At 42.4% G+C, this 25,339-nt stretch overlaps 1 protein-coding gene across 8 annotated transcripts in view; it reads right to left on the bottom strand.

Moving 5' to 3' along the window:
* Positions 1 to 762: 762 nt before the first annotated feature.
* LOC129844193 (pleckstrin homology domain-containing family A member 6-like) overlaps positions 763 to 25,339 on the bottom strand; it is a 116,483-nt gene continuing 91,906 nt past the window's right edge. For 7 of the 8 annotated variants that reach the window (XM_055912622.1, XM_055912618.1, XM_055912621.1 and 4 more), the window contains 8 exons: positions 24,480 to 24,579; positions 14,603 to 14,709; positions 14,188 to 14,343; positions 12,410 to 12,565; positions 8,911 to 9,038; positions 8,512 to 8,669; positions 5,893 to 6,000; positions 763 to 2,043 (listed from right to left, as the gene is read on the bottom strand). In XM_055912622.1, coding sequence (XP_055768597.1) covers positions 5,903 to 6,000; positions 8,512 to 8,669; positions 8,911 to 9,038; positions 12,410 to 12,565; positions 14,188 to 14,343; positions 14,603 to 14,709; positions 24,480 to 24,579 — 903 coding nt within the window. In that variant the 3' untranslated portion in view covers positions 763 to 2,043; positions 5,893 to 5,902. The remainder of the gene's footprint in view (positions 2,044 to 5,892; positions 6,001 to 8,511; positions 8,670 to 8,910; positions 9,039 to 12,409; positions 12,566 to 14,187; positions 14,344 to 14,602; positions 14,710 to 24,479; positions 24,580 to 25,339) is intronic. The other variant, XM_055912620.1, reaches the window with a different exon arrangement.

The raw sequence follows: 25,339 nt of genomic DNA, 5'->3' as shown, positions 1-25,339 counted from the left end.
TTGAGTTAATATGGACTTGGTCTTTTACCAAACAATCTTCTATATTCCAACCCTACCTTGTCACAACACAACTTTGGCTCAAACGCATTAAGAAGGAAAGAAATTCCACAAATTAACTTTTAACAAGGCAAACCTGTTAATTGAAGTGCATTCCAGGTGATTACCTCATGAAGCTGGTTGAGAGAATGCCAAGAGTGTGCAAAGCTGTCATCAATGCAAAGGGTGGCTGTTTTGAAGAATCTCAAATATAAAATATATTTTGATTTGTTTAACACTTTTTTGTTTATACATGATTCCATATGTGTTATTTCCTAGTTTTGATATCTTCTCTATTATTCTACAATGTAGAAAATAGTAAAAATAAAGAAAAACCCTAGGATGAGTAGGTGTGTCCAAACTTTTGACTGCTACTGTATGCATGGATTTTATCCAGACATTTAGCTATTGACATACTGTACCACTGAAGAAAGGTCCTAGCAATGAGAGGAGTAAGAGAAGACAGTGGCTTTTATTGCTAAAGGTGGTTGGGCTTTACTCACATCTAGATTCATAGTTACCAGAGTCAGAATGGGGCTTCCTGTAGACAGTCACACACATACACATACAGGTTCCAACAAGCTCGGGGTGTAGACAGAAGAGGGAACCGAAGGGGGTAGCCAAGCCTGGAGAAGGGGCTGGGAGGCAGGCACAGTGGGTCAGGTAAGTGTTCAACAGGTGTGTTCCTGACCTGGGATGAGAGGGTTGGAAAGGAATAGGGGTGGGGGGGGGGGGGGGGGGGGGGGGGCTCATCACGCACTGCTGTACACCCATGCCCTGACACCAGTGGATTGAGGTGGGAAAGAATGGTGTGTGTGTGTGTGTATGTGTGTGCCACTTTGCTTGCATGCAGTACAGCTCTCCCGCTACTGGCCTCTGAGGGTCAAGGGCTGTTTAACTGAGTCAGAGACAATGACCCAGGGGCCAATCAGAAACAAGACTACATGACCCAGGAGTCAAATAGAGAGAAGACCACATTGCTCTTAAGATGCCGTATTCTGTTCTGGTACCTTCTGTTGCTACTTTTATCTCTTTATGGTTCTTGAACCACCCTCCGTTCACCTCCTTCTCCTCTGTAACCTTTTTCTGTTACACTAAACACATCAGTCTCTGATTTGTTCTACTACTCTCTGCACCAATAAAAACCTTCCTGCCTTCTTCCTGAAGTCCAGCTCAGCCAGTCCTCCTCCCTAATCATCTTAACTGAGATCTGTGCATCACGTACAATAAGTGCTCTCCTGAACCGTTCAGTCACAAAACTCTACTGTCCTTGGCTTCTAGTCTCTGTGGTACTTCTAATCTTTCCATAGCAGATACCGTTCTGAGCTGAGTAACAGAGAAACACTGTCTGACTGTCTGTTTAGCATGGCGGAGACCATGTTAGAGTAATGTACTGTATACACCCTATGAGTAATGTACTGTATACACCCTATGAGTAATGTACTGTATACACCCTATGAGTAATGTACTGTATACACCCTATAAGTAATGTACTGTATACACCCTATGAGTAATGTACTGTATACACCCTATGAGTAATGTACTCTATGGCTAGTTTAGTAGCTTCAGATGCTGCATCAAAAAATTGTGTACACCCACAATTGTAAATTTGCTTTTGTTTTGTTTGCTTTTCCTGCCCTCATAGAGAAGCTCTTTTCTACCAGGCCTAGGCTGAGAGGAAGAGTGTAAATGTGGTCATTGACAGAGGGAGAGTGGAGGATGCTGTTATAGCAGCCCCTGGGGTGGGTGGGAGGTGTGGACATTAAGTTTAAGTTTCTCCATCATTAGTCTGTTTGGCTTGAAGACGTCCTCAGGTGGCCAACTTTCCAGACTTCCTGTGACAGCTTCCTTTTTCCTGTTGTGTTGTTGTGGAGGTCGTTGGGTTTATACACCGGCGGGCGTACGGTCAGAGACTAAACAAAACCAGTTTCTTTGGGCTTATTCTTTATATTCCAGTGGATCCTCAGAAGGATGCTCCATCAAACTTAACGGCAGCCAGTGCTTGAGCTAGAAATGAAAAAGCGAGAAAGAGAGAGAGGGATAGAGATAGACATAGACACAGGAATAGAGACAGAGATAGAGACAGCGACAGAGATAGACACAGAGTTAGATGCAGAGATAGACACAGTGATAGACACAGAGACACAGTGATAGACACAGAGATAGAGACAGAGATAGATACATACATATGCACAGAGATAGACACAGAGATAGAGACATAGATAAACACAGAAATAGACACAGAGATAGACACAGAGAGACACAGAGATAGACACAGAGAGACACAGAGACAGACACAGAGATAGAGACAGATAGACACAGAGACAAAGTTAGAGATAGAGATAGACACAGAGATAGACACAGAGATAGAGACAGTGATAGATAGAGGGAGGATGGGAAGGAGAGAGAGAGAATACACTTTAACTCCAGTAAAACTCTTACAAAACATTCAAACAGAGACACAATGAAAACTGAAAGCAAGGAAAGGAAATGCATCCGAACTCATATGAGATCCCATTCTGTTATGTCTTCGTGTGACTTTAAATGCTAATTTGACAGCAGGACAACTCTCTACGCTGCCTCATTTTGGTCAACCGCTCCAGGCCAGTTTGAACCAATCACAGCTGAGAATCCTGTCGCACGTTACAGGAAGTGCCCCTGTTATGTGGGAGAGTGGTTATTGAAGGGATTCAATAGTTGTCACAACCAGGCCAAGAAAGTCGCAGTGCAACATCAACTTGAGTAATTTTCCAGCTAACATACTTTTCCTGCATAGTTGTAATTTTGGGTAAAACAAGTCCACAATGGTCTTAGGAAATGTGCTGATTTATCAGCTTGTAAACAACAACAATGACCATAGAAAGTCACGGAAGTATGTTTGGTGTGAGTATATGGACAATAGACCCTGAACATCATAAACCAAGCAGAACCAAAGATACTACCCATGGACTTCAAGGTCTTTTTAGGCATTGCAGTCTTGTGCCATTGGTGTACGTCTGCATTCAATTTGTGCATTTGGCTTTTGTAAGGGCCATGTGTGATCCTGCCAATGTTTAAAAGTAAGGCGGATATCTTGAGTTGTTTTTGCCAAACACAATGAAAGGGAAATAAATCAGTATAGTTTTTGAGGTTTGATTTCTTGACCAGAAATGACAATGTCTTCTGGAGGGCTTATAAAGATTATGGTTGCATTACCGTCGAAACCACCCAGTGTCGATCCCTCAATATTTAAACTAACTCAAATATCTGGTATTCATCCGAGTCTGTACACATGATATGATTAAACTAAAGTGCTGACAGTAAGAGTGATCCTCTTCTTATTAGTTGAATGTGATGTCTGTTAGCTTCAAAGTCTGAAACAGCAGTTTATCATTACTTGGGTTCATTGCTGAATATGTGTTGGATGTGGCAGCCTGGCTTTATTCAACGTGTAGAGCTCTAAATTGACTGGTCCAAGGCAGAAAAATAGAGGCTGCATCCCAAATGCCACCCTAGTCCCATAGGCCTCTGGACAAAATGGGGAATGGGGTGCCATTTAGGACACAACTAGAGCAACATGAGGCATGCAGAGACCAAACCACTGAGTGTTGTCAGTACTAACAGCTTAGCCCCACTGATCTGACCATGTGATAATAGTAATAACAGCTTATCCACACTGATCTGACCCTGTGATAATAGTAATAACAGCTTATCCATACTGATATGACACTGTGATAATAGTAATAACAGCTTATCCACACTGATCTGACCATGTGATAATAGTAATAACAGCTTATCCATACTGATCTGACCCTGTGATAAAAGTAATAACAGCTTATCCACACTGATCTGACCCTGTGATAATAGTAATAACAGCTTATCCATACTGATCTGACACTGTGATAATAGTAATAACAGCTTATCCATACTTATATTACCTTGTGATAAAAGTAATAACAGCTTATCCATACTGATCTGACATCGTGATAATAGTAACAACAGCTTATCCATACTGATCTGACCCTGTGATAAAAGTAATAACAGCTTATCCATACTGATCTGACATCGTGATAATAGTAACAACAGCTTATCCATACTGATCTGACCCTGTGATAAAAGTAATAACAGCTTATCCATACTGATCTGACCCTGTGATAAAAGTAATAACAGCTTATCCATACTGATCTGACACTGTGATAATAGTAATAACAGCTTATCCATACTGATCTGACACTGTGATAATAGTAATAACAGCTTATCCATACTGATATGACACTGTGATAATAGTAATAACAGCTTATCCATACTGATCTGACCCTGTGATAATAGTAATAACAGCTTATCCATACTGATATGACACTGTGATAATAGTAATAACAGCTTATCCATACTGATCTGACCTTGTGATAATAGTAATAACAGCTTATCCATACTGATCTGACACTGTGATAATAGTAATAACAGCTTATCCACACTGATCTGACCATGTGATAATAGTAATAACAGCTTAGTCCCACTGATCTGACCCTGTGATAATAGTAATAACAGCTTATCCATACTGATCTGACACTGTGATAATAGTAATAACAGCTTATCCACACTGATCTGACCTCGTGATAATAGTAATAACAGCTTATCCACACTGATCTGACCCTGTGATAATAGTAATAACAGCTTATCCATACTGATATGACACTGTGATAATAGTAATAACAGCTTATCCATACTGATCTGACCCTGTGATAATAGTAATAACAGCTTATCCATACTGATCTGACACTGTGATAATAGTAATAACAGCTTATCCATACTGATCTGACCCTGTGATAATAGTAATAACAGCTTATCCATACTGATCTGACCCTGTGATAATAGTAATAACAGCTTATCCACACTGATCTGACCCTGTGATAATAGTAATAACAGCTTTGTTCCACTAATCTGACCTCGTGATAATAGTAATAACAGCTTATCCATACTGATATGACACTGTGATAATAGTAATAACAGCTTATCCATACTGATCTGACCCTGTGATAATAGTAATAACAGCTTATCCATACTGATCTGACCCTGTGATAATAGTAATAACAGCTTATCCATACTGATCTGACCCTGTGATAATAGTAATAACAGCTTTGTTCCACTAATCTGACCTCGTGATAATAGTAATACCAGCTTATCCATACTGATATGACACTGTGATAATAGTAATAACAGCTTATCCATACTGATCTGACCCTGTGATAATAGTAATAACAGCTTATCCACACTGATCTGACCCTGTGATAATAGTAATAACAGCTTTGTTCCACTAATCTGACCTCGTGATAATAGTAATAACAGCTTATCCACACTGATCTGACCCTGTGATAATAGTAATAACAGCTTAGTCCCACTGATCTGACCCTGTGATAATAGTAATAACAGATTAGTCCCACTGATCTGACCCTGTGATATTAATAATAACTGTCATAAATCTTAAAAGGATAGTTCACTGCTATATCTGTATTGATTGACGGTTTCCGTACCTTAAAATGAGTACAGAATATGAAAAAGGACTGGTAGTAATATACTATTGGTGTATGTTTATTTTGGTATACTTAGCAAAAATCTGATATTAGCACTGGCCATTGAGTGCATTCTGAACTTGTTTCCAGTTAGTAAAACAATTGAGCAAAGCAGATAGTAATAAAAGGTAACAATAAAAGATCCCTTGATGTCCACCTGCTGCCATTGGTCAAGAAATCACCTGAGGGAAAAACAGAGAGCCCTGCCCAACCAGGAGAGGTAGGAGGTACGGCAACCAGCGAGGGGTTAAGGGGGAGTGGGGGGTTAAGGGATTGAGGTAAGTGTGGTTGGTGGGCGGGGACTCACCTTCACAGACTCACACCTTCATGATGTGGGCGGAGTCGGAGAAGCCAGTGGAGGAGGGGGGAGGGGCCAGGCTGGTCGGGGAGGCGTGGGGGCTGGGGGCGCACTGGGCTGGAATGGAATGGGGGTGTGACGTGAGAACGAGCAAAACAAATAGCAAAACATAAAGGTGTAAAGCAATTTAAAAAGGGTAGGTAGAGTGAGGGAGATAAAACAGGGGAGACTGTGCACTCACATCACCTCACAAGCATAAGATGAATGGTGCTTAGCCTGTAGCTCTGTACTGAGGAAGCAAGAGGAGTGTATACTATGTGGGGGTAGTGTATACTATGGGGGTAGTGTATACTATGATAAAGCCATTGTATCTGGATCTGGAGTTTACCTACACACATTCAGAGCACTTCGGCTCTGGAGCCTAAGGAGGCTTGACAAAATAAAATAGTTGCTATCTGGCATCACCAGAGAAACACAGATACAGTATAAAGCGCAAACTTGGTTTGATCTCTGTGCAGCTGGACCATGTTTTTATGACCACGTCTGACAGCAGGCAGCACATAGTATAACTGAATACTAATGGCACTATAAGAGTTGATAAATCAAGCCAGTTTTGTTTTTCTTCAGCTCATCACTTAAAGCTGACAAGATGATGTTCAATTTCCCCAAATCATTAAGTGAACCGTGATGCCATTGTGAATATGTGGTTGGTTGTGGGTAGAGGGGCAGAGACAGAGGGTAAGCAGTAAGAAATAGTGTCGTAGTTTTGAGCAAACGGAAACTGTCGATCTAACTATAGGACAGCTTACGATCTTCAAGGACTATATAGTAGAGCCTCTAGGTTAAGACAGTGGAGCATCAGCGTGTGTTGTGAATATTTGTGGGGAGTGGATGAGTGGGGTAGTGTGACAGACAGTGAATATTGTGGAGAGTGGAGGAGTGGGGTAGTGAGACAGACAGTGAATATTGTGGAGAGTGGAGGAGTGGGGTAGTGTGACAGACAGTGAATATTGTGGAGAGTGGAGGAGTGGGGTAGTGTGACAGACAGTGAATATTGTGGGGAGTGGATGAGTGAGGTAGTGAGACAGACAGTGAATATTGTGGAGGAGTGGGGTAGTGAGACAGACAGTGAATATTGTGGAGAGTGGAGGAGTGGGGTAGTGAGACAGACAGTGAATATTGTGGAGAGTGGAGGAGTGGGGTAGTGAGACAGACAGTGCATATTGTGGTGGAGTGGAGGAGTGGGGTAGTGAGACAGACAGTGCATATTGTGGAGAGTGGAGGAGTGGGGTAGTGAGACAGACAGTGCATATTGTGGTGGAGTGGAGGAGTGGGGTAGTGAGACAAAGTGCATATTGTGGTGGAGTGGAGGAGTGGGGTAGTGAGACAGACAGTGCATATTGTGGAGAGTGGAGGAGTGGGGTAGTGAGACAGAAAGTGCATATTGTGGAGAGTGGAGGAGTGGGGTAGTGAGACAGACAGTGCATATTGTGGAGAGTGGAGGAGTGGGGTAGTGAGACAGAAAGTGCATATTGTGGGGAGTGGAGGAGTGGGGTAGTGAGACAGACAGTGAATATTGTGTAGAGTGGAGGAGCGGGGTAGTGAGACAGACAGTGAAACAGGCAGAGCCAGCGATAAGAGTTTGGTGAACTATCTTCCCTGCTAGCACAAGACGTTCCATAACATTCCATTCTAACTTGCATTTCTCATTGGAAGATTATCATCCTGGAACATCTGGTGGCAACATGGCAACACTTTCATATTCTCAATCTCGGTTCATCTGAATTGATCAAATCTCTGTTAATCTATGGCTCTAGGGACAGTGAAAATGTGCCACTGTTTTAGGATGCCCAGTGAATGGACAAGGTTAATAAGCATTTTCAGTAAGAGCAGATACATATAGGTGTATCTGAGCTCAGGACCTGTATTTATAGTGTCAGAGTAGGTGTGCTGATCTGGGATCATTTATGCCTTTTAGATCACATTGAATAAGATTTAGATGACAGGGGGAACCTGATCCTATATCAGAACTCGTCTGAGAAGCTTGTTACGTACTTCGCTTGGTGGACTGCTGCAGACCTCGAGGGAGTGAAGGTGTGGTTGTTGGGGTTAGGTAGTGAGTGGGTAGTGGATAGTGGATTGTATTGCAATACAGCAGATGGTGAAGAAGTGAGTGTGTGATTGGCTGGGGTTAAGTGTTGGATAGTGGAGTCGTTTGCAGACAATTGACAGTGAGGTTTAACTAAGAGTTACATTGGGATTTTAAAGTTGATGGAACTGGCCCTCGTTGTATATTTTATAACAAGGCAGTTCGACTAGGTTAACCTCCAATCTAATACCAACACAGCTGTTAGGGATGTTGAGTGTGATGCACACAGCTGGAGAAGGGTGGACATGTGTGGTTGGTGGTGGACATGTGTATCATAGAGGCAGAGAGAGAAGGGGTTTTGGATGGCGGTGGGGGGTGTTGCAGCAACACATCGCCACTCGTCGCTGGGGGGTCCTCTCAATGACAGGGGGGCGATGGGGCCTGGGTGGGCAACGATAACCGTGAGGGGGAAAACCGTAGCGACAGGGTGGTCGGGGTGGTGGTGGTGGTGGAGCGGCAGGCTGCGGTGGCGTCCTCACCGGAGAGCAGACGGGAGCGTCGCGAGGCCTCGGTGGCCAGGGCACAGGAGATCTCAATCCTCTTCTCCTGGTCCTGGAGCTGCTGCTCTGGGTTACTCTGGTGGTGGGAACCAGCCCCCTCAGTAGGACCGTCCAATAGGGGAACCACGTTCTGGAGACTGGAGGGAGTGATGGGCAGAGGGAAGGGGGAGAGAATGACAAAGAAAAGAAGTAGAGCGCAGGAGAAAGGAGATTAAGATTAAATTATGCCTTTTTATACAGAACATGTGGCATCCCATCATTCAGATGTGAATCAGATAATCAGTAGAGGGGAGAATGTTTAGCCAAACTTTGGCTAAATACACTGCTGTACTGTGTGAGAGCTGTGTTAGATAGTAGTTCAGTAGTGTCTGTACATACTTTGATTTGGCAATGAGCGTCTTGATCCTCTCTACTTTCTTCTGTTTCTCCTTTTGCTCCTCTGGGCTGAGAGGAGTGTCCACGTCCAGGTAGCGCTCCGGAATCAGAATCTTGTCTGGAGTACACAGCTGAGGACACAACGAGTTACAGATGAGGTTTGATCATCTTTTATTTTATGGCTCACTATATACTTGGTTTGCAATTAGAAAAAACATTACGTATACAAGTAGTGACCAATTGTGGGAAATTATTTGAAGCCAGCACACACTAAAAACAAACTTTTCTATATAGGTCCAAATAAGGATTATTTAGCTCGTAACAATAGCCAAAACTTTTATGGTGCAATAAAGAACCATTCCTATGATTCAATAAAAAAATATAAACAAAAAGGCTTTATATAGCACCAAAAAAAATTCTGCTATTGTCACAACCCTTTTGTATACAACCATTTCAAGGTTCTAGAAATAACCGTTTGAAGAACAATACTGGGTTATTTTTTCTGGTTAGCGATATTATATTGTTACAATTCCATTGGTTTAATTATTGTAAGTTGAAACAGGTGTGCTAGATGTGGAACGACTGGGGGTGTCACGTTCTGACCATAGTTCTTGTGTGTTTTGCTTGTTTTAGTGTTGGTCAAGACGTGAGCTGGGTGGGCATTCTTTGTTGTGTGTCTAGTTTGTCTGTTTCTATGTTTGGCCTAATATGGTTCTCAATCAGAGGCAGGTGTTTTGTGTTGTCTCTGATTGGGAATCATATATAGGTGGCTTGTTTTGTGTTGGGGTTTGTGGGTGGTTGTTTCCTGTCTCTGTGTTTTTGCTGCACCAGCTAGGACTGTAATCGGTTTGCCACATTTTGTTATTTTGTAATTGTTAAGTGTACACTGTTTATCATTATTAAATATGTTGAGCACCAACTACGCTGCGTCTTGGTCCGATCCCTGTTACACCCTCTCTTCTCGCGAAGAGAGGGAAGGCTGCCGTTACAGGGGGTCTCTGAGGAGAGAATTGAGAACCACTGATTTACACATCACTTTCAATTGACACCAGCCATACATCAGTCTTTCACAAAACACAAAACACCATCACTAATCATTATCATATTTAACATGTAACAGATTAAATCAACTGGAATGACACTAACTCACAGTTGCAAAAAAAAAGAGCTGTGATCAAACCATGCCCCGAAATATTCTAATGAGCCGCCTCCTCTACATCTTCATTACCACTTAGTGTGTACTAACAGGTGAGGGACCTGGCGGAGTGGTGCCAGGAAAATAACCTCTCCCTCAACGTCAAACAAAACAAAGAAGCAGAAAAAAGCAGAGGGAGCACAACCCTATCCACATTGACAGGACCACAGTGGAGAAGGTGGAAAGCTTCAAGTTCCTCGGCGTACACATAACTGATGATCTGAAATGGTCCACCAACACAGACAGTGTGGTGAATCACCGCCTGGTACGGCAACTGCACCACCCGCAACCGCAGGGCTCTCCAGAGGGTAATGCGGTCTGCCCAACGCATCGCCGGATGCATACTGCCTGCCCTCCAGGACACGATGTCACAGGAAGGCTAAAAAGATAAAGGACATCAACCACCCGAGCCACAGTCTGTTCACCCCGCTATCATCCAGAAGGCGAGGTCAGTACAGGTGCATCAAAGCTGGGACAGAGAGAGCGAAAAACAGCTTCTATCTCAAGGCCATCAGACTGTTAAATAGCCATCACTAGCCAGCTACAACCCGGTTACTCAACCCTGCACATTAGAGGCTGCTGATCTATGTACAAGGACATGGAATCACTGGTCACTTTAATAATAGCCCAATCTTTTTCAATTTTTGCCTAAATTACATACCCAAATCTAACTGCCTGTAGCTCAGGCCCTGAAGCAAGGATATGCATATTCTTGGTACCATTTCAAAGTAAACACTTTGAAGTTTGTGGAACTGTGAAATTAATGTAGGAGACTATAACACAATAGATCTGGTAGAAGAAAATACAAAAAAAGAAAGTATTTTTCTGCCACCATCTTTGAAATGCAAGAGAAAGGTAATAGTTATAGCCATCACTCTAGTTGTAATTCCGGTAGTGTACAGAAGATGACATCAGTGTATGTGTAAAGTTTCAGATGGATAACTTGAAAAATGAGTGAACAACAAGACTGTTAGTGTCAAGACCCCAGGTACATTTGGGCAAATCGTGAATGAGACATTCGCATTCATATTCAATTTTTCTGCAAGATTATCATTAAATCTGTCTACTTGGACTTTGATTTAGCTTTCCAATTATTAGTATTATAAGTTCAACATTTGCAAAACAACCCGTTTTCATAACTTCATAATATTCTTATACGTTGTGTCCAAAAGGAAAAGGCATGCTGTCGCAAAAGGTTAGCACCTACATTTTGCGACCGAGACGGGGTTTCCGGATACTCCCGTAAAGCCCAGCTCATTGGCTATCTAGCTTGACCCCGATTGGTGCTTATTTGACAAAGATACAGTCCTTCAATTGATGGCCGCCCGCGTCATTGGTGTGCCATGAAGGCGTCGCTCTCTGACCAAATATGGTGTCCATAGGATATACTACGTTTAGGGTGAGATTTTCACAGATTCCTTTGTTTGCAGTCGATCACCCATGCTATATGGACCTTTTTAGGATATGAAAAAGGAATTTATCTAACAAACGACACTTCATGTTATCTCTGGGACCCTTTGGATGATAAATCAGAGCAAGATTTCAGAATGTAAGTGCAAATTTCACCTTCAGGAGGTGAATTTATCAAACCTATCGGGTTGAAAAAAGTGTTTTGTTGTTAGGAGCTCTCCTCAAACAATAGTATGGCATTTTTTCACAGTAATAGCTACTGTAAATTGGACAGTGCAGTTATATTAACAATAATTTAAGCTTTCAGCCGATATAAGACACTTCTATGTACCGACATTTGTTGTTATTCTAAAATCTGCAATCTTGATATAACGCGCTGCATGATTTACAACTGTCCCATTGACGGAACGCCGGTCCTTAAGAATGAATAACGTTTACATACTGCTTATTCATATCATATGTATATACTGTATTCTATTCTACTGTATTTTAGTTAATGCCACTCCGACATTTCTCGTCCTGATATTTCTTTATTTATTAATTCCCTTATTGTACTTTTAGATTTGTGTTTGTTGTTGTGAATTGTTAGATATGACGCACTGTTGGAGCTAGGAACACAAGCATTTCACTACACCTGCAAAAACATCTTCTAAATACGGGTATGTGACCAATAAAAATGTGATTTGACTTGTTAATTATCACTGCATTTTTTATACCAGACAAATACCAGCTGAAAGAGCTCCAACGAATGAAGTGTTACTGAAATAACTGAAATAATCTGTTTTCAAAGTGTTTCATTAACTTTGCATTAAGCACAACTATATGACATCACGACTGGATCATAGTCACATAATGATTGTATCACATAGTGTGGTTGTTGGTCAGAGTGTGTCTAACCTCTTTGCTGATGTCCAGGTTGTACTGGTCAGGTTCCATCTGTAACCGTCTGAGGCGAGCAATCTCCTCCCGGGGTGACTCTTGTACCCCCTCCCCCCGTACTGCAGCCTCCAGGTCCTTGATGTCCACCTCATGGGTTGTCAGCCTCCGCCTCACCTGGACACACACACACAGAGATAACCAATCAGGAAAGAGACTAGGAGGCCGGATCAGGAACCAGGAAAGAGACTGAGCCAAGGGCTCAGCCAATCAACTTAGCCCGGAAAGATAGACAAGAGGCCAGAACAATATACTGGATCTTCCTTTATAATAAATTTCAACATACAGTACATATTCCTGGTGGCTAGCTCATAGAGGTACATGTACTGTACCAGTCAAACGTTTGGACACACCTACTCATTCAAGGGTTTTTCTTTATTTTTAACATTTTCTACATTGTATTCTAGATTCTACAAAGTAGCCACCCTTTGCCTTGATGACATCTTTTCACACTCTTGGCATTTTCTCAACCAGCTTCATGAGGTAGTCAACTGGAATGCATTTCAATGAACAGAGGATAAGTTCATTAGAGTTACCAGCCTCAGAAATTGCAGCCCAAATAAATGCTTCACAGAGTTCAAGTAACACATCTCAAAACAACATCTCAAAGCAACTGTTCAGAGGAGACTGTGTGAATCAGGCCTTCATGGTCGATTTGCTGCAAAGAAACCACTACTAAAGGACACCAATAAGAATAAGAGACTTGCTTGGGTCAAGAAACACGAGCAATGGACATTAGACCGGTGGAAATCTGTCCTTAGTCTGATGAGTCCAAATTTGAGATTTTTGTTTCCAACCGCTGTGTCTTTGTGAGACAAAGAGTAGGTGAACGGATGATCCCCACGTGTGGTTCGCACCGTGAAGCACGGAGGAGGAGGTGTGATGGTGTGGGGGTGCTTTGCTGGTGACATTGTCCGTGATTTATTTAGAATTCAAGGCACACTTCACCAGCATGGCTCCCACAGCATTCTGCAGCGATACGCCATCCCATCTGGTTTGCACTTAGGGGGACTATAATTTGTTATTCAACAGGACAATGATCCAAAACACACCTCCAGGATGCCGATCGGCCATCGCTCATCCATATACCTACATGTACCTATTCTCATTCACCCCTTTAGATCTGTGTGTATAAGGTAGTTGTTGGAGAATTGTTAGATTACTTGTTAGATATTACTGCACTTTCAGAACTTGAAGTACAAGCGTTTCGCTACACTCGCATTAACATCTGCTAACCATGTGTATGTGACACATTTGATTTGATTTGTAAGGGCTATTTGACCAAGAAAGAGAGTGATGGAGTGCTGCATCAGATGACCTGGCCTCCACAATCACCCGACCTCAACCCATTTGAGATGGTTTGGGATGAGTTGGACTGCAGAGTGAAGGAAAAGCAGCCAACAAGTGCTCACCAAATGTGGGAACTCCTTCAAGACTGTTGGAAAAGCATTCCAGGTGAAGCTGGTTGAGAGAATGCCAAGAGCGTGCAAAGCTGTCATCAAGGCAAAGGCTGGCAAGACTGGCTACTTTGAAGAATCTCAAATCTCAAATATATTTTGATTTGTTTTTTAGTTACTACACTTTTTTAGTTACTACATGATTCCATATGTGTTATTTAATAGTTTTGATGTCTTCACTATTATTCTACAATGTAGAAAATCGTAAAAATAAAGAAAAACCCTTTGAATGAGTAGGTGTGTCGACAGGTACTGTACATGTAAATAGAAGTGAGAGCATACCACTCTGTAGTTGGTACCAGCCTGGCTACCCAGGTTCAGGCTGCGTCTCTTGTCCCTGACGGAGCTGCTCTGGTTCCTACGGATACGCTCGTTTTGCTCCTCAACGCTCATCTTGGACTTCACCTCCGCCGGGAACACCGCACTCTTCGGACGCTCCTGGGAGAGGGGAATGATATGGGAATAACATGTCAATCATATGATGAAGCATCAAATGTATTGCTCTTTAAAAGATACATTTGACAGCACCATTCAATATACCAGACACAGGCCCACCACCACTACATAAAGGCAACATCAATGAGTAACACTATCATAATATAGTTACAAAGCATCATGTGTATGGATCATATAATATAATGCATATAGCCTGTGAGTTTCCTGAGCTCCATAAAGCCCTCTCTGGCATGCTGCCTACCCTGGAGATTCCATTAGGCACCTTGCCGTTGCGTCGGGAGAATCCATGGTCGTAGGATTGGCCCTGATCCTCCAGGGGAGACTTAGTCCTGGGAGGAACGACCCCCACTGGACAGGAGAGAGACAAACAGCATGTCAGAGGATGACACAGGTTGTGTCCCAAATTGCACCACATTCCTATATAGTGCACTACTTTTGATCAGGGCCCATAGAGCACTATGTAGGCAACAGGGTGCTGTTTGGGACGCAGGCACAGAGGATGAGTCATTGGGGTTTCATAATCCAATCAATTATTATGTAAATAATTGACTTTAATAAGGTACAGCTAGTCCTGAGGACTAGTAATCGAATTATATTTATATATACAGTATATACTCTAATATTTTAGATGATGTTCTTTCATTTCTGATTTGAAAGAGGATTTCATTCCAATGAGTCTGTTATCTAACAGTTTGGGATTAGATCAGAAAAAGGTAGCATAATACCCGCTTGTAATAATACCCCCATAACACTCCCTTGTAATAATACCTCTAAAATACTCCCTTGTAATAAAGCATTTATAATAGATTAGTAAATAGTTTATTCATCATTTATTAATCATTACGCCCACATCTGTAATGTTAGTAAGCTAGTTATTCAGACATTTATAAACAACTTTGAAAGTATTTAATCATTATTCATAAGATAATTCATAAGATTTTTAATATGAGTCCTCATAAACCATTTACTAATCATTAGTTCAATCTTTTTGGGCAATTTATACTTCATAAATACTTTTTTCAAATGTTTTGAGTGAGCAGTGTTATTTCTCACAAAAGATGGAAATGCCATTAGTAGGCATTCCAGCAGTACGTGATGCTCCTTAACGTCTCAAAATGGCCCCTAGAACATATCACACAATACAAAGGATGTTTGGAAAAATATATTATTTTTTTTAATCCAAAACAGTAAGACTTCCATGCTGAGTAAAGTATTTTAAAAAATCTGAAAATTGTAACAATAGCATTTGTTGTCAGACCTTTCCACCAAAACCAAAGTGTGGATTGCAGTCACTCATTAGAGCAGTCCAAAAAGTGCTTGCGAGGAATGGAAACAAACATCTGCACTATCCCATTACGTTTAATATTTCGCTGAACTATCCCATTACATTTTGCGGAATTATCCAATTACGTTTAAAGAGTTACTACCTTTAATGGCCCAGTTAAAGTGCTGCCAAACAAAGTGTAAACATAAACATTAAAAGTTAAAAGATGAAAATACTGAAGCACTGGAAGCATTTAAAAGGTCATGTGTCTTGTGAAAAGCTGTCTGAATTCTGGCAAAGAGTATGTTCTTCTATCTCAGCATGTCAGTTGAATATTCTCTCCGTTTTTGTTTGCTTATAAATGTTGATACTGGAGACTGTTATCAGGAGAAATTGTGTAACCTAACATTTATAGCGGCGAAGAAATGCATTGCCATTAATTGGAAGGTTGGTTATTCTCCCACAATGTCACGATAGATGACAGAAATGTCAAGTTATGTATGGAGGCATTGTACTAAATACAGTAAGACAGAGTCTGTATTGAAAACATGACCACGTCAGGGGAGATACCTCTTCAGGCTATATCTAGCTGCTGGGCTGCTCAGTCCTCACACTGGGGGTCTGCCATCCTGTGGGTTGTTGCTCTGGCCCTGGCCTAGTACACACAAAGTCAATAATGAATGTTTCCATAAGATCCTGAAGCTGAGTAGCGTGTGTTGGTTTAGGGAACGGCAGGGGGGCGGACCCTTACGTGCGAGCTGGGGCGACCCAGCTATATTCTGTGCAAGTAAATAAAATGAAGAGAGCTCTACATTATTATGATGACATTGATTATATGGAGGCTGTGCTGTTTCTGTATGTATATGTAACTGCCAAAATAAAGGAAACACCAACATAACGTGTAGGGCGTTGGTCCACCACAAGTTAGAACAGCTTCAATGCGCCTTGACATAGATTCTACAAGTGTCTGGAACTCTATCGGCACCATTCTTCCACAAGAAATTCTATAATGTGGTGTTTTGTTGATGGTGGTGGAAAAGGCTGTCTCAGGCTCCGCTCCAGAATCTCTAAGTGTTCAATTGGGTTGAGATCTGGTGACTGAGACGGCCATGGCATATGGTTTACATCGTTTTCATGCTCATCAAACCATTCAGTGACCACTCGTGCCCTGTGGATGGGGGCATTGTCATCCTATGGGGGCATAACCATGGTATCCAAAATAATGGCCTGCCCAGCATTTATATACATTATGTTAATTAATGAATTAACTCAGGAACCACACCTGCTTTCAATATACTTTCTACCCCTCATTCACTTAAGTGTTTCTATTATTTTGGCAATTACCTGTATATGTATAGGTGTATGTATTTTTGTTTAGTTTTTTTGCCGTTGTTTCCAAACCCTTCCCTTGGCAAATTTGAAAAGAATTGATTGGAAGGAAATTGTTTTGGGCAGAGAGTTAAAGTATTGACTATAGTGTTGAGGGTCGAGGCGTGCCGGCGGCTCAGCCTGTCAGTGCGGTCTGGCTGACCTACTGATCATTCTTGTGGTGGGTGGATGGGCTGAGCGGCACTTCTTGGAGCCTCCCATTCTTAACCAGTGTCATAACATCAGATCTAGTGGTACATAACTTTTGCCTGATGCTTCAAACTGAATTCTTCTTCTTCTTCTGATCTATGTTTGCTACATACTTCAGTCTGAGACTGCCATCGATGAAGTCGTTTGGGGTGACGTCAAAATGAGAGGTGTTGTATCAGAGTATCAAAGTCAATGACACATTTTCATATCACCACGTGGGTTCCTGTGGCGGTCAGTGCCGTTTATGATGAGTGAGGACAATCATTTTTTTGAATGAACATGCATGGCCTTATTTCTATTACTGCATGTTGGATGACTGTCATTCATATTCCATTCACCCAGTTTAATGTAACATCAGCAGGTTTAGGCTACTACATGTTACTCAAATATTCCCTATACCCATCATGAGGTTGCTACAACCTAGCCTATGAATTAAAGTCTACAACGTTGGTGCACACAGGTCGAGAGAAACATTTTGCCTGCATCTAGCTTATCTAGGGTGTAATGAATAGTCCAACAGTTGCAAACGAGAGTTTCTATTAGACAAATTCAGGTATTTTTATCCCCCGTTCCGTTTCCGTTTAAGAAACGTTTTTCAACAGAATTAGTGGAATGAATACACCCCTGATTATGCATAAAAACAGTTCACTTTCATAGCAGCCACATTGTATTCCTTCTCGCCTCTATGCACTCTCCTCATTTCACCTTTTCCCTTCTTTTGTGTACTTCAATGAACAACACATCAGCTGTATGTGACCAGGCGAAAAAAACTTTCCAAGCCAAACCATGTCATAACCGCTACACACAGCCTACATTGTTGTCCCCGTATTAGTTAAAGTAATGTCCTAGTCAACATAGCTAATAGAACTAATGGGTTTAGTAAATCCGCTACAATCATGCGGTAACATTACAGTGTATAGCTAGTAAGCAATTACACCGGAGGGCCCAAGTGGGAATAAATTCATAAAACCAAAAGTTTACCTTGACTTGGACGAGTTCCAGTGTTGTGTTGGATAGTCATAGCCAGCTAGCTAACATAGCATCCCTCTGTTTGAGCCGGGTGTTTGAGTAACTAAACTAGCAAGCTGCATTTGCTAGTTAAGTAAGTGAAACTGAAAGTGAAAAAAAATTACGAACTCTCTCTTTCTATCTCTTGCTTCTCCTTCATTTTTGAAGAAATTCATTTGTTGATGGCTAGGTTTTGTACTGAAGTCAATGTACCAGAAGGAGGACGGAAGCTAGCTGTCCTCCGGCTACACCATGGTGCTACCCTAAAGAGTGCTGTTGAGGCTACTTGTCACGCCCTGGCCTTAGTATTCTTTGTTTTCTTTATGTTTTTTAGTTAGGTCAGGGTGTGACATGGGGAATGTATGTGTTTTGTAGTGTCTAGGGGTGTTGTATGTGTATGGGGCAGAGTAGAGTGTAGTTGTCTAGTTATGTCTATGGCTGCCTAGATTGGTTCTCAATCAGAGACAGCTGTCATTCATTGTCTCTGATTGGAAGCCATATTTAAGGCAGCCATAGGCAGTAGGCTTTTGTGGGTAGTTGTCTATGTTGTACGTTTGTAGCTTGTGTTTGCGATTACGTCTTTAGCTTCACGATCGTTTGTTAGTTTGTTTCGTTTTGTAATAGTGTTCGTTGCGTGTTTTTCCCTCTTCTAAATAAAAAGATGTATTTTGCACACGCTGTGCCTTGGTCCACTCTCTCACCCATAGACGATCGTGACAGAACTACCCACCAACCATGGATCAAGCAGCGAAAAACAAAACAGGACTCGTGGACATGGGAGGATGTTTTGGACGGCAAGGGTTGCTACACATGGGAGGAGATCCTGACTGGAAGATATCGCTTCCCATGGGAATAGCTGGAGGCGATTAGGAGAGCAGTGGCAACCGGAGAGAGGAACCGGAGTTATGAGGGTACGCGACTAGCAAGGAAGCCTGTGAGTAAACCCCAAAAATGTATTGGGGGGTGGCTTAAAGGGAGAGTGGCGAAGTCAGGTAGGAGACCTGCGCTTACTCCCTGTACTTACCGTGGAGAGCGAGAGTACGGGCAGACACCGTGTTACGCAGTAGAGCGCATGGTGTCTCCTGTACGCGTGCATAGCCCGGTTCGGTACATTCCAGCTCCACGTATCGGCCGGGCTAGATTGAGCGTTGAGCCGGATGTCATGAAGCCGGCCCAACGCATCTGGCCACCAGTGCGTCTCCTCGGGCCGGCTTACATGGCACCAGCCTTACGCATGGTGTCCCCGGTTCGCCTACATAGCCCGGTGCGGGTTATTCCACCTCCCCACACTGGTCGGGCGACGGGGAGCATACAACCAGGTAAGGTTGGGCAGGCTCAGTGCTCAAGGGAGCCAGTACGCCTGCACAGTCCGGTATTTCCGGCGCCATCTCCCCGCTCCAGCCCAGTACCACCAGTGCCTACACCACGCACCAGGCTTCCAGTGTGACTCCAGAGCCCTGTTCCTCCTCCACGCACTCTCCCTGTGGTGCGTGTATCCAGCCCAGTGCCTTTAGTTCCGGCACCACGCATCAAGCCTCCTGTGCGTCTCCAGAGCCCTGTACGCACTGTTCCTTCTCCCCGTACTCGCCCTGATGTGCGTGCCCTCAGCCCGGTATCACCAGTGCCGGTACCACGCACCAGGCCTATAGTACACCTTGAGAGTCCAGTGTGCCCTGTTGCTGCTCCCCGCACTAGCCTGAAGGTGCGTGTCTTTAGCCCGGTACCTCCAGTTCCGGTACCACGCACCAGGCCTACAGTGCGTCTCAGCCGGCCAGAGTCTGCCGTCTGCCCAGCGGCGCCTGAACTGCCCATCTGCCCAACGGCGCCTGAACTGCCCGTCTGCGCAACGGCGCCTGAACTGCCCGTCTGCCCAACGGCGCCTGAACTGCCCGTCTGCCCAACGCCATCTGAACTGTCCGTCTGCCATGAGCCTGCAAAGCCGCCCGTCTGCCATGAGCCTTCAGAGCCGTCCGCCAGACAGGAGCCGCTAGAGCCGTCCGCCAGACAGGAGCCGCTAGAGCCTTCCGCCAGACAGGATCAGCCAGAGCCTTCCGCCAGACAGGATCAGCCAGAGCCTTCCGCCAGACAGGATCAGCCAGAGCCTGCCGCCAGCCATGACCAGCCAGAGCCGTCAGCGAGCCATGACCAGCCAGAGCCGTCAGCGAGCCATGACCAGCCAGAGCCGTCAGCGAGCCATGACCAGCCAGAGCCATCAGCGAGCCATGACCAGCCAGAGCCGTCAGCCAGCCATGACCAGCCAGAGCCGTCATCCAGCCATGACCAGCCAGAGCCGTCATCCAGCCATGACCAGCCAGAGCCGTCATCCAGCCATGAGCCGTCATCCAGCCATGATCCGCCAGAGCCAGCCAGCCAGGATCCGCCAGAGCCAGCCAGCCAGGATCCGCCAGAGCCAGCCAGCCAGGATCCGCCAGAGCCAGCCAGTCAGGATCCGCCAGAGCCAGCCAGCCAGGATCCGCCAGCCAGCCAGGATCCGCCAGCAGCCAGGATCCGCCAGCCAGCCAGGATCCGCCAGAGCCAGCCAGCCACGATCCGCCAGCCAGTCCGGTGCTGCCCCTCAGTCCGGAGCTGCCCCTCATTCCGGTGTTGCCCCTCATTCCGGTGCTGCCCCTTAGTCCGGTGCTGCCCCTTAGTCCGGTGGGGTTAATTTGGAGGGTGATCATTTGGAGGAGGCTACCAAAGCGGGTATTGACAATGGTGGAGTGGGGGCCACGTCCCGCACCCAAAAATAAAGCTTAAATCATTAAAAAAAGAATGCTTCTAATGCTTCAGTCTTTTAAACATCCTGTGTTGTGTGCTTATTGTTTTACCATTGATATGTTCTTGGCTTTTTTGAGACCTTAAGGAGCATCAGGTACTGCTGAAATGTCTACTAATGGCATGACTATATTTTTTAAAGAAATTACACTGGTCACTCAAAACATTTACAAAGTATAAATACATCTCACTTTACATTAGGCCACCCAAAAAGACTTAACTAATGATAAGTAAATGGTTTATACGGACCCACCAGTAAATTAAACATGAATGATATTATTTAAGTGATAATGCCCGAGAAGCCGTGGTTTGGAGGCTATACTGGTACGGGTGTTGTTAGGCCCGAGAAGAAATCGAGGTCTTCGTGCCTTCTATTAGGTGCCAAGCCGACTGGTCGTTCGTTTTGGTATCGTTCCCATTAAAGCCGACTGGTCGTTCACTCGATTGGCAACCACGTTCTTATGCCAAACAAAAATGGTCGCAAGCTCTTCTCACTTGCTAGCTCGGCTTAAGGTTAGGTTAAAAGGTTAAGGTTAGGGGAATGGTTAGCTAACATGCTAAGTAGTTGCAAATTAGATCAAATGTGTTAAGTACTGTAGTTGCAAAGTTGCTAATTAGCTAAAATGCCAAAGTTGTCCGTGATGAGATTCAAAAACAGTTTTGGCTTGCTAAACGTTTACGTTATAAGCCCACCAATCCATCCAACCACCCCAACCAACCACCCTACTTTAGTTTTCGCCTTAAAAACAAAGATGTAATTTTGTGCTGATTCATGTTTTCTTTTAAATTCACAATTTGGATCCCTCCACAGCCTCATAGAGGATCTAGATACTTTTTCTAACCTCTCTGGATTACAACCAAATAAAATGGTCTGACGGTGAAGTGAACATACTCGATACTCATATCCTGAAAGAAATTACCTCACAATACATTTTAATAGAAAGTTAGCACAAATAGATATCTTGCTACCGTAGAAAGGAAAATACCTGTCTATTTGTGGAAAAATCACCTTGATTATCTCTTTAGTCATATCCCAGTTTACGTATTTGCTTATGGCCTTGCCTACACCTAACAACTTGTTTTTAAATTATATGAGCAAAACATGTTTTGACATTTATTTGGAATGGCAAGCCATACAAAATTAAACAGGCCTATTTATAGAATGAATATATATACGGAGGACCGAAATTATTAAATATTAAAGCATTATACCTCTCAGTAAAGGCTTCAGTCAAACTAAAGCTGTACTTAAATCTGAACTGGTTCTCTAGCAGATTAGTAAGAATGGCTCACCCCGTGTTCAGGAATGGCCCTTTTCCCTTTATTTAGATTATAACCTCTCACTTTACATTATTTGAAAATCTCCAAAATATCACTATTTTTAAAACAAGCAATATAAAGTTGGTTGCCATTTCAGTTTAATCCACTAGAAAAGACATAAAAAATATTACAACAAATATACTAACTGATAAAAAAACATATAATCTTTGTAAATGATATCATAAATAGGACTGGTGGAGTTATGTCACACATGCAGCTAACAAAAATATATAGAAATGTCTGCTATTCTCAAAATTACAACCAACTAATAGTAGCATTAATGCAAAAATGGAAGAGGCAAGTGGAAGGTGGAGAGAGTAAGGAACTAGTCTGTCGGTCCTGCATTAAAGACCGACATTTGCTAAAGAAAACTGTGATGAATAAAAAAGTATGGCAGTTCCATTTAAGGACCAAAATATTGACAGCTGTGCCACATAGATGGCAAAATATTTGGTAAGAGACTTTAGACGTACCAATTCCATGGCACATGATTAAGGAACTGATACACAAAATAATGCTTAGAGTTTTTCAATTAAAATTTTTATATAAAATTCTTGCAACCAATAAAATGTTATGTATATGGCCGATACAACCAACCCAGCTCTGCGTGTTTTGCTGCGAAGGTACTGTCTATATGTAGCTTGTTTTTGTTCACAGGTTCAGGAATGGCTGAAGAATTTACCTAAAGCTAACTTTGCAAATAGCACTGCTTGGTGATTTAAAAAGTCATAGCCAATCAATCAATAGTATAATAATACTCATAGCAAAAATGTGTCTTTAACTTACAATATGTAGAATATATGAGAATAGAAAGATGCAGCACTTTTGTGAAACATCACGGCACAGAAAAATATATGGCAAATAGAAACCAAAACTGTATGGGACTGATAACTATTGTAAAAATACTGTGTCCATAAAATGTGAATAGTATGTATAAGCTGGAAGTAGAAGCTTAAGTGTTGTTTTCCATTAGTTTACTCCAATTAGGGGAGGGATGGGAGAGTTAGGGGAAAATAATAAAGGAAAATATATAAAAATATACAGTACCAGTCAAAGGTTTGGACACACCTACTCATTCCAGTGTTTATTTATTTGACTATTTTCTACATTGTAGAATAATAGAGAAGATATCAAAACTATGAAATAACACATATAGAGTCATGTAGTAACCAAAAAAGTGTTAATTAAACAATTCAAATGATGTTCTTTATTTGAGATTCTTCAAAGTAGCTACCCTTTGCACACTCTGGCTTTCTCACAACCAGGTTCATGAGGTAGTCACCTGGAAAGCATTTCAATTAACAGGTGTGCCTTGTTAAAAGTTAATATGTGTAATTTCATGCGTTTGAGCCAATCAGTTGTGTTGTGACAAAATAGGGGCGGTTATTTTGTTATTTACAAAGAAAATATGGGGGATTGGAAATGATGCAGACAATTACATTGATGGAAGCCACAATCTCTGCAATATTTAAACTGATCTACCCCCTAAAAATAAATAATAAACATAAGCCATAAAATAAAATAAAACAATTGAATGATTATTGTATTTATTATTATTTCATTTAAGATTTTCTGTGTGTCCCTGATACCACTTTCCACCCTGTTAGTTTGTTGTAATTCTCCATTTAAGAAAACAACCCCTTCCTACAATGACCCCACCTTCAGGAAGAGTCATAATTCCTATGGTGCAAAGCTAAATAAATATAAACCCTCATTTCTATCTATTTGTTCATGTTCTTAGTCTGTATGTACCACTCATACATATCCAACTTGTTAGGCTAAATTATATATATAAAAAATATTTAAAAAATCCAAATGTTAAAATATGTTTAATAGAGAAGTTAAAATTCTGTTTGAGTGTTTATCATTATGTTTGCTCAGTCTTGTTCACTCACAGAGCTATGGCTAATTTAGGTTCAACATTTCCACCCTGATAGGTCAACCCTCTTAGGATTATGAACCTAACAAATTGGAAAATGCATCCCAAAAAAATGTTATGTGCCTGAGCTTGATCATTATGTTTTTCTAAAAGAATACTATTTTTCTTTGTACATATTTGTAAAAATTCAAATGTTTTGAGGTCGAAATGGTACCGCATTGTAGGAAGGACCCAGCTATGCAGACTTACTGACACACCAGAACACCATTACCCAATCTCCCTTGCTTCCTGTACCTTTATTCATGTTGGCCTGTCGATCCAGATCCAGCTCCTGAGCTTCGTTGCTATTGGTCCATTCTTCTGGTGACATGTCCTGTCGATAACCGTACTTGTGCTGCAACACAGAGTAGGAGGAAGAGCTAATGCATCATCAGTCAATCAACAGTAAGATATTTACGTACCGGGAGAGTGTAGGAACTATTGGCCATATAGTTACCCAAACACAGAATGCATTAGATAATATGCATTGGTGTGGAATGCAATGATGGGGTTATTGCCAGATATGGCTGGTTCCAGAGCTCAATGGAGGGATGTAGATACGGCATAAGCCAAAGCATTCGGTCTACACACTACAGGACAGACACAGCACTAGCACAGGAACTAGCACAATCACATCACTACCACATCACTACAACGACTGGCACACAGACAGTATGGTAAAGGAACCACTAGCTGTGGATGGATCCACACACCTCCATTCACATCCTTACCGATCCTAGGGGAACCTGTAACTCGCCCTAAGCTAAGTCTTGGCATTCAAAAGCACCCAGTACACTAGAATGGCTAAGATTTAAAATACTTAAAATTGGTTGTCCTATTTGTTTGGTATTGTTGCTTTAGATCCTATTGAATAATTACATATCAACTGATTCAATTCCAATTTAATGAAGAGTTTTTGGTATCAACCATAGTAAGTGATTGATTGTTTCACAGCAGACTAAAGAGAAGCCAGAGCCAGAACAATCACACAGAGAGAGAGAGAGAGAAGAAAGAAAATATGGAATAGGAGTCATGAGGAGTGAAGCGCTAGAACAGACGGATGTGTGTGACCATATCTATGGCGGAGTGATGGGGTGATGGTGAAGTGGGTGATG

The sequence above is a fragment of the Salvelinus fontinalis genome, unplaced genomic scaffold (assembly GCF_029448725.1).
Source record: "Salvelinus fontinalis isolate EN_2023a unplaced genomic scaffold, ASM2944872v1 scaffold_0193, whole genome shotgun sequence".
NCBI lineage: Eukaryota > Metazoa > Chordata > Actinopteri > Salmoniformes > Salmonidae > Salvelinus > Salvelinus fontinalis.
The sequence above is the reverse complement of the archived record's forward strand: the minus strand, read 5'-3'. Positions and strand labels throughout refer to the sequence as shown.